Raw genomic sequence first — 11815 nt, 5'->3', positions numbered from 1 at the left:
GCTGCAGGATTGGCATTAAAGGACCAGTCCGGTAATATCACATGCTGCAGGATTGGCATTAAAAGACCAGTCCGGGTAATATCACATGCTGCATACTGGCTAAACAATTAAAATTTAAAATCAATTTCTAAGAATGCGTCAAATGTACCGGTCTACCGAGCAATTGCCCGGTATCCCGGTTGGCCAATCCACCCCTGCTTGAAATCTATAATTGATTCTGGTCTGTATAAATATATTAAAAGAACAACTATTGACAGTAATCAATAAAAACGAAATTTACATTTTCCTGCAACAAAGAAAACGTAAATTGACACGTGGGATTTCCCATCAAGATTTAAGCGCTAAGTCATGAAAAAAATACAGAGTAGGTGTGTGTGCTTCCTGATTTGCAGGGACGTATGAACTTCTTTCTTGTCAGGGAAGCGATTTTCAACCAATTCGATATCACTTAGACATGACAGATATTTTTAATGGTGAATTTAACTGGTGACACTATACAGTATGTAGGTTTAATATTTGAAAATTTTGACGAAAGGATTTATTTAGATTTGCTGAAGGTCTTACTATGAACGGAGTAGCAAATGAAATTGATTTAGTCAGCCTGCTCGACGAACAGTACGATAAAAAAACGTGCTTATAGACCCCCAATGGACTATATGCTCTCTAGCTACCATGGGGAATCGAACCCCAAATTTTAACTTTGTAAGTCCGAAATCTTAACGCTAATCCACTGTGGTACCTCTAAATGGAAGCTTTGCTGTTTTTTGTTTTGGTCTCATACTTGATGGTGACTGTTGTCATTCCTCTATGCTACCCAAACATCCTTTGCTTTCATTCATGGGTGTCCCCCGGTGGGAGAGGGGTAAGTTTTCAGATTTACAACACTAACATCTGGGGTTCGATTCCCGGCTATGGACACAGCAGATAGCTCAATGTGGTTGCCCCCCCCCCCCCTCCCAGTGGTACAGTGGTATGTCTGCGGACTTACAACGCTGGAAACCTGGCTTCACTACCCGTGGTGGGCAGAGCACAGAGAGTCCATTGTACAGCTTTGTGCTTAACTAACGTAGTTTTCACCCATTGGTGCCGTGATTACATGACCCGCTCCAGGAAGAAGATTAGGTTGCTGATATGCCAGTTTTTCTGAGTGATAGTAAAGTTAATTCAAATAATACAATGATAATAATAAATAAAATAAAACAGTATGGAATTAAAATAAATAATGTTGTATTATTAATTCTTACCTAAAATCTTATTTATAAATGATTTACAAGATTGATAATATTTACAGTTCACTTGCAAAATCGTATCAGCAGCATAACAGTTGTTCATAAAAAATGATGATGATGATGATATATGTGTATATATAGCGCCTACTAGACCACGGCCATGTCTGTTCATATCCCATTTGGCCTGATGAGCCTTGGTATTTGGCGAAAGGCCTCGTTGGCACTTGATATAGCAGATGCAGTGTGGTTGACAAATTAGAACATATTCATTCTCTTTTGCTTTCTCTCAAGAGTTCTTAGAATTGTAAAGGCAGTGTTAAAGACCGGTTGATGCCCTTGTCATTCAGCCACGTGTTCTAGTTGAACACATGTTCCTCGAATGAAATAATCTACTCTTAAACGCTAAATTATTACGTTTTTAAATTTGCTATCTGATTTAAAATGTACATTATAGAGCGGGTTTTTATTGTAATTTCTTCTTATGGCAACACTCAGCCTTGAATTTATGAAGGCTTTAAAAACCAAAGTAATGATCTTACTATGAACAGAATTACAAATGAAATTGATTTAGTTAGCCTACGCGACGAACAGCACGATAAAAACGTGTTTATAGATCAGCCTATAACAAGTTAGGTTGGCGAAACGTGTCTCCTCTCATTCTTGCACTGTTAATTTTTTAATTCGTTATATCCTACAAATTTTGTCAGCACTTCCAATGAAACTTAATGTAATCATATTTAAAAGTTCCACTGTTAATAACTGTCAAAACAACCAGAAGGTATACTATGAAATTTGTTGATTTCGATAGTGCATAATATTTATTTTGGCCTGGATCATGAGAGTTAGAAGAGGGGAATAGACCCCCACCCTCATGTTCAATACAGGGTAGGCCAGAACGAACTTCGCTCCCTTCCCCATAAATTACGATAGGTTTACGATTTCCCCAAATTTAATCGAGTTTTTGGTTCGAAATAATAACTCACTATAAATAGATGAAGATATTGAAATGAATTTGGGAGCCAGGGATCAAGAGTGGAAAATATAAGACAAGGAGATTAAGGTAAAAAAAACAGAAAAGAAAAGAAGGTAATATAATTTCGTCATTAAACTGCTTAATTTCAAATTAATTTCACTTGCATTTTTGTAATTGACTTCCTTTGTACTTTGCCTTTACTCCATCAAAATGTACCAAATGGATCTCTCTAGTTGTAAAAAATTTTCGGGGAGAGCTGCCCTTTAACCCACCTAGTTTCCTCCTGCCGAGTACAGGTTCACTTTGGACAAACATGATTCGCCTCCAGCTTTGCTCCTCCGCATATTTTGCTTTCGAGAAAGATATACGTTTGTAAACATTTTAAATTACTAGTTGATCTTGATTGTTTGAAGTTAAGCACAAAGATACTCAATGGGCTATCTGTACTCTTCCCACCACGGGTATCGAAACCCAGTTTCTAGCGTCGTAAGTCCGTAGATATACCGCTGTGCCACTGGGGGGCTACTAGTTGCTATAAGTTTTGAGTATGTTTGCGTGCGTGTGTATAAACACAACAGCCAAGCTCTGAACATACACGAATATTCGATTAACGGTGAGGTGGTGTAGTAAAATCTTGGAGTCAAATATGACTCCAAAATGAACCCGATTGTGTATTACAATTCAATACTTTTGTTCTTATAAAAATTAAAAGTTAATAAGGAGAATCGTAACACCCTTTGTTTCTATTTAAACTGTACATTAAAAGGTCTATGAATATACGTATTGTAAAATAGTTACTTTTCATTAGTTTGTATCAAATGATATGTAAAGACAGGGGTTCTCTACATCCATAACTAAACTGCAGACTCAAGTCATTAAGTCTCAGGCGGCGAAGAAAGCATCATGTCAATCTGGACATTGTGCAGCGAAATAATGACACTTTATACACTTGCTGTCAACGTTAAACCAAGAATCAGCGAGGGGTTTTAATCTCAATCCCAGAGACACGCAACTTTTCGTGTCCTTCTACAGACAAGAAAAACAACCGAGTGCTTTCCACAAAATGATACACCGAAAAAAGAGATGAAAAAAAGGGGGAGATTGTGATGGAATGTCATTCTGTAATTACAGAGGTTTGCTTTGCAGTAAATTGAACATTTCTTCAAGCTTTTTGGGTTAAAAAAATAAACTCTAAAAACTTTTCTTTTCGACATCATCTCTCAGATCGGTATATTATGTTTAAGATAGACCTGGTGTTTCACGCTAATTGTATTTGATCTTAAGGAGTTACGTACGACTTTGTTTTTATAGTTTAAAAGATGTTTGAGTTTGAGGGTATTTACTGTGTGGTTCATTTTTAAACGAACCAACATAAAATAAAATGAGTTAGTTGGGAATGCTTATCAGTGTAATAACGATCTTTGAAAATCACGTTGATTTTGTTTAAGTAACCAGAAACACGTTTGATGACGTACATTGAGTGACATTCACGTGAGAATCTGTACAAGCACACTGACAAAAAGTTCTGCTTTACAAAACAAACTAAATCATTGAAAATTATTCCAACCTTAGTCACCTTGGTGTGTAGAAGCATAGATAAATAGATAAATAATGTTTATACTCATAAAACATTATCCCAAATATTCTACGATCCCCCTTTTTCTAGCCATAACAGCTACAATAATAAAGTAATGACAGGTGTCCTTTAACATAAAGAGACAACCTTGTCTTCTGTAATTTAGAATAATTGGAACAAAAGCAGCGCTGTATGGCCATTCTCTTTAATTGTTTGTTTGTTTTTGAATTTCGCTCAAAGCTACACGAGGGCTATCCGCGCTAGCCGTCCCTAATTTATCAGTGTAAGACTAGAAGGAAGGCAGCTAGTCATCACCACCCACCGCCAACTCTTGGGCTACTCTTTTACCAACGAATAGTGGGATTGACCGTCACATTATAACGGCTGAAAGAGCGAGCATGTTTGGTGGGACGGGGATTCGAACCCGCGACCCTCAGATTGCGAGTCGAGCGTCTTATCCACCTGGCCATGCCGGGCCCTTCTCTTTAATAAGGATAACTAAAACAAATGTATAATAGTCCCTTAACATCCACCCTCCTCTATCTATCTATCACCTACGTTATACGTCTAACAGATTATGTGTATATTGTTTACGTGACATAGCAATGTTCTCCAAGTGGATTTAATGTCCACTCTTGACCTCGAGCACATTAAGCATTCCGGTAATCTGATAAGCAGTCGTACACCTAGTAAAGTACTAACTTTGCTAGATTGTTTTTAAGGAATTGTTGTCAGTTGAAGTCAAAAATGATTTGACAAAATAACTTATTTTTCCAAACTCTTCCGCTTATAGCACACATGTATAATCGAACCCCATGGTGTATAGTGTAAACCATCAGTTTTTGCTTGTTTGTTTAACGTACTTGTGAACAGATATTTATTCGCGAGGGAGTGTCGTGTTAGTATTAAATTTAGGCTCCGTCTTTATGCCCAATAATCTTACAGAAATGCATTTTTCCCTATCCTGTAGTGTCAGCATACGAAACGTTCTACTAATCGAATGCTGCATTATAACCGCGTAACGATAGACGTCTGCTGTTTTCTGAACCTTCAAATAGTTTCACAAACCTTTGCCTATACAAGAGTTTGACTATAATTAAGTATTTGTCTTATTTTGCTAGGAACGAAAATAATTTTATAAAACGTAAACATTGTTTAATTTATAACCTTACCCATATTAATTTCTAGATTTTATTTAGATAGAAAAGTATCACGGCATTAACTTAACAAGATAAAGAGAAACGTGGGAATTTAAAAAATGTGCAAATAGGGATCGTAAAATAAGTAATGTACAAGGATGGAGATACTACAGACTCAAACTACAAACCCCTAGAATTACATTTGGTGGAGTCAAAATGAACTATTCATTACCCCTATAATAGTAGTTGGGGCTGCACTTGCTAGTCACGCCGATAGAGGGTGCCACACGTGTGTTGGCCTCAGGCAATGGTGAGAATGGAGAAAGGGTAGAGACGATGACGTCATAGTTTCCACGATGTGGAACCAGAGGGCGCATTACCCGTCAGAGACGACTACGTAATACTTCCACGAAGTGGAACCAAAGGGCGCGTTATTAGGCCGCCATGACAAACGAACATAATGACTTAGTTCCACTAAATTGAACCAGTGTTTCAACGTGACAAATATAACAACTAAAAATTACACTGTTTGTTGTAAACTGATGTGTGAACAAGTTTATCAACACTACCTGGAAACAGCTAACTCCGTTACCACTCAAGTGCATAATTCGTTGTATTGTATAATTAAATCTCATACATTTCACATGTTTAAGTAAACAATATAAACTATAATTGAATCGATCTTTCATTTTGAAAATTATTCTAAGCCGAATGATACAGTCTGAACATTTGTCGGGCACAGTATTGAATAGAAAGTATGCAATCATTGTACGCTAAATGCCACATCAGATATTGAGAATATACATCTAGTGTTTTGGATCACCATGCAACGTGAAAGAACTACGTTTAATGACTTTTAACTTTCATTGCTATACAGAAACTTTAGTTAAAGTATGGTGAACATTAAATTTATGTAGAAAATATATGATTATGTAGAGTTCAGTCCTCAAAAATTTATAAAAATGTTAAGTGTAGTTATTGTATAATAGTGATTAATCACATTGATTATGTAGTAAAATAACCTTTCTTCCCTTTCTATAACTTCTTTTCTCTGTCTACCCTTTCCACGTGCCGAGCTTTGTATTTCTTAACAGACAAAGATTAATTAGCTTGACATCAGTGATGTGTGTGTATGTGTGTGTGATATTTCATAATAGTGTTTGGACAGTTTCAATGTTTTATGAAATTTTAATAGAAAAATAGATTTAATAGAAAATTCATTCATTTATTATATTTAGTTGTAGCAAAATTTTAGGCGATACCGTAACACTGTTTCAAAATATATTTTAGTTTTGAAAATATAACGTGAGATAAATTAGATAAAAACTAGATTGTTTGTTATAGACTGTTACCATGCATTGAATAATGAAATCTTATAAATGTTGAAAAATTATTTTAAGCTGATTGTTGTAAAGTGTGGTTGTTTTGCGTTTATAATGTGTATTCGTAAATGAAAAACTCCTACCTAAATTTGGATCCCACAAAGATAGTAAATGATATGTTTGGTCATGATTTGTTATAAAACGTTTTCATTTAAATGTCTTTTTATGTAGATCAGATTGCAAAATCTTTATTGTGAGAAAATTGATAAAGTGTCAAAAAGAAATATTGTGTCCAGAATTGTTTAATTATAATAATGTCACCAAAAATCTTTGAAATAATCACTTTATTTATGATTAAAGAGTTAGACTAGTGAAGCAGTAAAGTTTAGATTATTGCATGATATTTGAATAAGCATCGTTTTTCAGAATAATTTACATATAAATGGTCAAGCAATGTAATTAAATATAGAACTAATGATTTAGTCACATTGAAACACATTGGTACACTTTGTGTGCCCCTAGCAACACACCCTCTGGTTTCATTTAGTGGAACTATGTCGTTATTTCCACTTGTCATAGCGGCCTACTAACGTGCCCTTTGGTTCCATTTTGTGGAACTATTGAGTAATCGTCTATGAGGTCATGTCCGCCTGTTATGGCCGCCTAGTAACGCGCCTCTAGCAACATGCCCTCTGGTTCGACTTCGTAAATCTATGACGTCATCATCTATTGTGACATCATTGTCTCTACCCCTTCTCCCCATTGCCTGAGGCGGACACACGTGTGGGGTCCTCTGGCGGTGTGACTGGCAAGTGCAGCCCTAACTACTTACCACCTTTGCAGTACCTTATTTAGTATTCTACAAAAGGTTTGGGTGCAATATACCAAGCCGTTTTTGTTGTAGGCTGGCAAGATAATAATAATAACAACAAGAAGAAGAATTGCAAACTGGCCATTTTGAGCGGATTTTCTTTTTGTACATTTTGTATGTGTATAGCTTTAGTAGTCTATAGTAAATGTTTTTAAGTGTTGTTTGAACTGAATTTTTACTGTTTAAGGTGTTTTTTCCCGAATATTATATCAGGGTTTTGTGCAATTCCTTGCTATTGCTATTACGAACATTATCGTGGCTCATGATAATATATTTTTTCAACCAACTTACACTTACGATGCAAAATGTATCAACATTTCACAGCTGTGTAACGGACTCAAGTTACTGGAATAACACTCTTACTTTTATTTCAGCGCCACCTATTGTTCATTGTGGTCAACTTTCTAATAACAGAATAAAATGCTATAAATTATAAAATTCACTTGAGATAAAGAATAGCAAAATGATATACTCTAAAAAGCTGTGCGTTTTGAGACCTTAATTGCATTTAAAATAATTCAAAAATCGGTTTGCAATAAAAAATTGTCTGAACTTGATATTTTACTTTCTGATATATGCTTATGTATCTTATTGTAGTAATATTTTTCCTAACAAAGATTTATTTACATATTCTGTTATAAAAAGCCATTACAAAAAAATATAAACAATGATACTATATTTTCCTTCAAGGATAACTTACGTTTATTGTCTTGTTAGATGTCGCTTTCATCCAAAATTCTACAATCTCACCACCAGAGGTCTGAAAAGGTGCGTATTTGGTGTTCCCCATTGGACATGGACAAACTTAACTTCGACCTTTTAGTCAATTACTAAGAACTAACCACCACATTCATGTTAAAAATCTAAAAACATTAAATGTGATAACTGTTGAATTCGTTTTTTTTCTCTCTGTTTTGTCAACATGGTAAAATATACAAACATAAATACCTATTATCAAAATCCAAAACAATTACTTTATCATTCAACAAAGAGTTACTAATGTCCAGAAAAATGTCTACATGTGCAAGCTATATTAACATCTTATAATGTACAAAACTAAGAAAAAACAATTTATAATATTCAAATAACAACTGTTACTTGTTACTAAAACGTATATCACTAATCTAATTACATGAGCACTGTCGGGCACGCTTTTTACATTTTTACCACATGGGAATCAGCTTATGATCGCTGTTCAAACTTAAAAGTGAACCAAAATAAGAAGTGGTAGCACAACACGCATTTCTACTCAGTTCTTTGGTGAACAAGCAGTATTCAACCCATGTTAAACTCCAAATTAAAAATTTACGTTTTAAGCGCTTGAATGATACGAATTTAAAATAATGTATTATTATTATTATTATTATTATAATGATAATTTGAAATATACGTTGTAGCTTAGTATTCGATGTTACACTGCTAAGGGGAAACTAATGAAGAATGTATTTTGTTTTTTACACGAATCGTCATTGGTGAATGTTGAATCTAGGGAAGAATGCAATCCGTTGTTACGCGAATCGTCATTGTTGGATGTGGAATTCACCGAAGAATGCGTTCTGTTATTAAACGATTTTCATTGGTTTAAGTGGAATCTAGTGAAGAGTGTATTCTGTTATTACACGAATCATCATTGGTGGATTGTTTTGTGGTTAACCATTCAGCAATCCTGTTAATAGGGCATTTAATTAGGGATGAAACGTTAAAGTTAGCACTTTTCAATATCTTAATACATGAATTATTAGCTACAATTTTACCGTAAATGTCAATATTAATAGCAAACAATTAAAGAACACATACAACATACGCTCCACCAATCAGCTGTCCAGCCTGTCCGACATAGAGCGTAGAGGCACTGTCAAAAACGAGTTCTTTAGGGATTCGGTTGTTCTCGACCTGGCCAAACTCTTCACATTGAAAATATAAACTAACAGTGTTGTCGTACACCTTCAACGCAAACCTAAATAAAATAATGCACAAAATAAAGTTATTTTAACAGAGAGATATTCTCACCGTTTCATGTTACAACTTAATCTTTAGTTTACTCGTCATAACTTGTCGTTCAACTTATTGTGAAATGTAATGAAAAAATGTTTTACCCATCTATTGAATTTTGTTTACAACAAAACATCTAACATACTTTCTCCAGCGCCCAATAAAATCTGGAACAGTAAACGTGGCCAGAATTTGAGAGGACAGGTGCATTGTGACATCGGTGTAGTACAGACTTATGTTTACAAAGTTATCGTATGATTCCACTATGTGTACTCCCAGCTGGATAATCGTCTCCGAAGGATTAACAACTACAATGAAAGAAGATAATTTTTCAATACGGAAAAAATAACTCTAAAGAACACGCATCTTCTTTAAATGTCAGTGCCAAGCAAAATGATATCAAAAATAGCTAAGCCATTACATTAAACTTAATACCCGTATCAAGGGAAATCAATGGCGCAACTAGACGTCATGGGGCCGTTCAGCAAAATTACATGAGGGCCTTTAATCACTTGTTTAAACTCAAAATAAAGACAGCATGTCTATGTAAGCATCAGTTTCTTAAGATCCAAATAAAGACAACATGTCTAAGTGTCAGTTCTTTAAGTTGGAAATAAAGACAGTATGTTTTTTTATCTTAAAGAACTTTTGCTTAGATAGACAGTGTAGTCTCTATTTTGATCTTAAAGAACTGATGCTTAAATAGACAGTGTGATCTCTATTTTGATCTTAAAGAACTTCTACTTAGATAGACAGTGTGATCTCTATTTTGATCTTAAAGAACTTCTGCTTAGATAGGCAGTGTGGTCTCTATTTTGATCTTAAAGAACTTCTACTTAGATAGGCAGTGTGGTCTCTATTTTGATCTTAAAGAACTGATGCTCAGATAAACAGTGTGATCTCTATTTTGATCTTAAAGAACTTCTACTTAGATAGACAGTGTGGTCTCTATTTTGATCTTAAAGAACTGATGCTTAGATAGACAGTGTGATCTCTATTTTGATTTTAAAGAACTTCTACTTAGATAGACCACACTGTCTATCTAAGCATCAGTTCTTTAAGATCAAAATAGAGACCACACTGTCTATCTAAGTATCAGTTCTTTAGATCAAAATAGAGACCACACTGTCTATCTAAGCATCAATTCTTTAAGATAAAAATAGAGACAGATGTCCATCTAAGCATCAGTTATTTATAAAATCACAATAAAGACAGTTCTGGATCTAAGTATCAGTTCTTTAATCTACTGTATTTTAATGTTTCTATTTCAGTAAACAGTTTCTTTTTTCTTACTTGTCTTTTAAGCTTTTCTTACATCGTTTTTAACGTGTTACGATATAGACCAGTTTTTTTTTTAGTAACGTTATACTTAAATCCATTTTACCAGCAAACAGGTAGCCTCCTGATGGTTCTCGGCGTTCGGGTTTAATAGTTGCTAAAATAGAAAAGTCACGAAACATCTTTTTTGGGAGATACAGCCGATAGGGAGCTCTGATCTCGGACTTCTCTTTGAATCCAAAAGCGGGAAAACCATCTAGGCCATCGACAAAGTACACCATTGAGGAGGTAAAAGGAATTTTTATAGTTTCAAGAAAATTCAGTGACTGCAGACGTTCTAGATAATGGAGAAAGAAACGATGAATTAGAAAAGTGTGTATATATATATATATATATTTAAAGTAATTTCAGTAACCATCTCTCACATAGACTTTCTGATTCTACAGGAAATAAAATTATCACAGCATATTTAAAAAACTATACAGTACCCTACTTGATCTTAATTTAATTAAATAAATTTCTTCGCCACTAACTTATGGATTTTTGATGCGGCCATACAAACAAACAAACAAAAAAAAGGAATTACTGATAATTCAGTTGAAGTTTACATCAAAGAAAACCTGAAATTTTACTAAGTTATAATGTGTTAACTCATAAATAAAATGTTAAAAATCATTATTTGAAGCTCACGACAAGATAGGTTATTATTTAATTTAAAAAGAAGTAAAAAAAAAAGGTTTAAGCACTTGGTACTCCTTCAGTGTTATTGTTTCTAAACGCTACTCTGATAACATGTTTGTAGCAGGTGGTCTTCCTTCTGTGTTGTTCTTTCTAAATGCTATTCTGATAACATGTTTGTAGCACATGGTCTTCCTTCTGTGTTCTTTCTAAACGCTACTCTGATAAATGTTTGTAGCACGTGGTCTTCCTTCTGTGTTGTTATTTCTAAACGCTATTCTGATAAAATGTTTGTAGCACGTGGTCTTCCTTCTGTAGTGTTCTTTCTAAACGCTATTCTGATAACATGTTTGTAGCACGTGGTCTTCCTTCTGTATTGTTCTTTCTAAACGCTACTCTGATAAATTGTTTGTAGCACATGGTCTTCCTTCTGTAGTGTTCTTTCTAAACGCTATTCTGATAACATGTTTCTAGCACATGGCCTTCCTTCTGTGTTGTTCTTTCTAAATGCTACTCTGATAAATTGTTTGTAGCACGTGGCCTTCCTTCTGTGTTGTTATTTCTAAACGCTACTCTGATAACATGTTTGTAGCACATGGTCTTCCTTCTGTGTTCTTTCTAAACGCTACTCTGATAACATGTTTGTAGCACATGGTCTTCCTTCTGTGTTGTTCTTTCTAAACGCTACTCTGATAAAATGTTTGTAGCACGTGGTCTTCCTTCTGTGTTGTTCTTTCTAAACGCTACTCTGATAAAA

The 11815-nt window shown here is 34.7% G+C and overlaps 1 protein-coding gene across 1 annotated transcript in view; it reads right to left on the bottom strand.

Moving 5' to 3' along the window:
• LOC106458532 (collagen alpha-1(XVIII) chain-like) overlaps nucleotides 1-11815 on the bottom strand; it is a 187963-nt gene that overhangs the window by 114406 nt on the left and 61742 nt on the right. Inside the window, exons 3-5 of the mRNA XM_022384773.1 lie at nucleotides 10487-10717; nucleotides 9248-9410; nucleotides 8908-9067 (exon numbers count right to left, since the gene is read on the bottom strand). Coding sequence (XP_022240481.1) covers nucleotides 8908-9067; nucleotides 9248-9410; nucleotides 10487-10717 — 554 coding nt within the window. The remainder of the gene's footprint in view (nucleotides 1-8907; nucleotides 9068-9247; nucleotides 9411-10486; nucleotides 10718-11815) is intronic.

The sequence above is a fragment of the Limulus polyphemus genome, unplaced genomic scaffold (assembly GCF_000517525.1).
Source record: "Limulus polyphemus unplaced genomic scaffold, Limulus_polyphemus-2.1.2 Scaffold481, whole genome shotgun sequence".
In the NCBI taxonomy this organism is placed as follows: domain Eukaryota; kingdom Metazoa; phylum Arthropoda; class Merostomata; order Xiphosura; family Limulidae; genus Limulus; species Limulus polyphemus.
The sequence above is the reverse complement of the archived record's forward strand: the minus strand, read 5'-3'. Positions and strand labels throughout refer to the sequence as shown.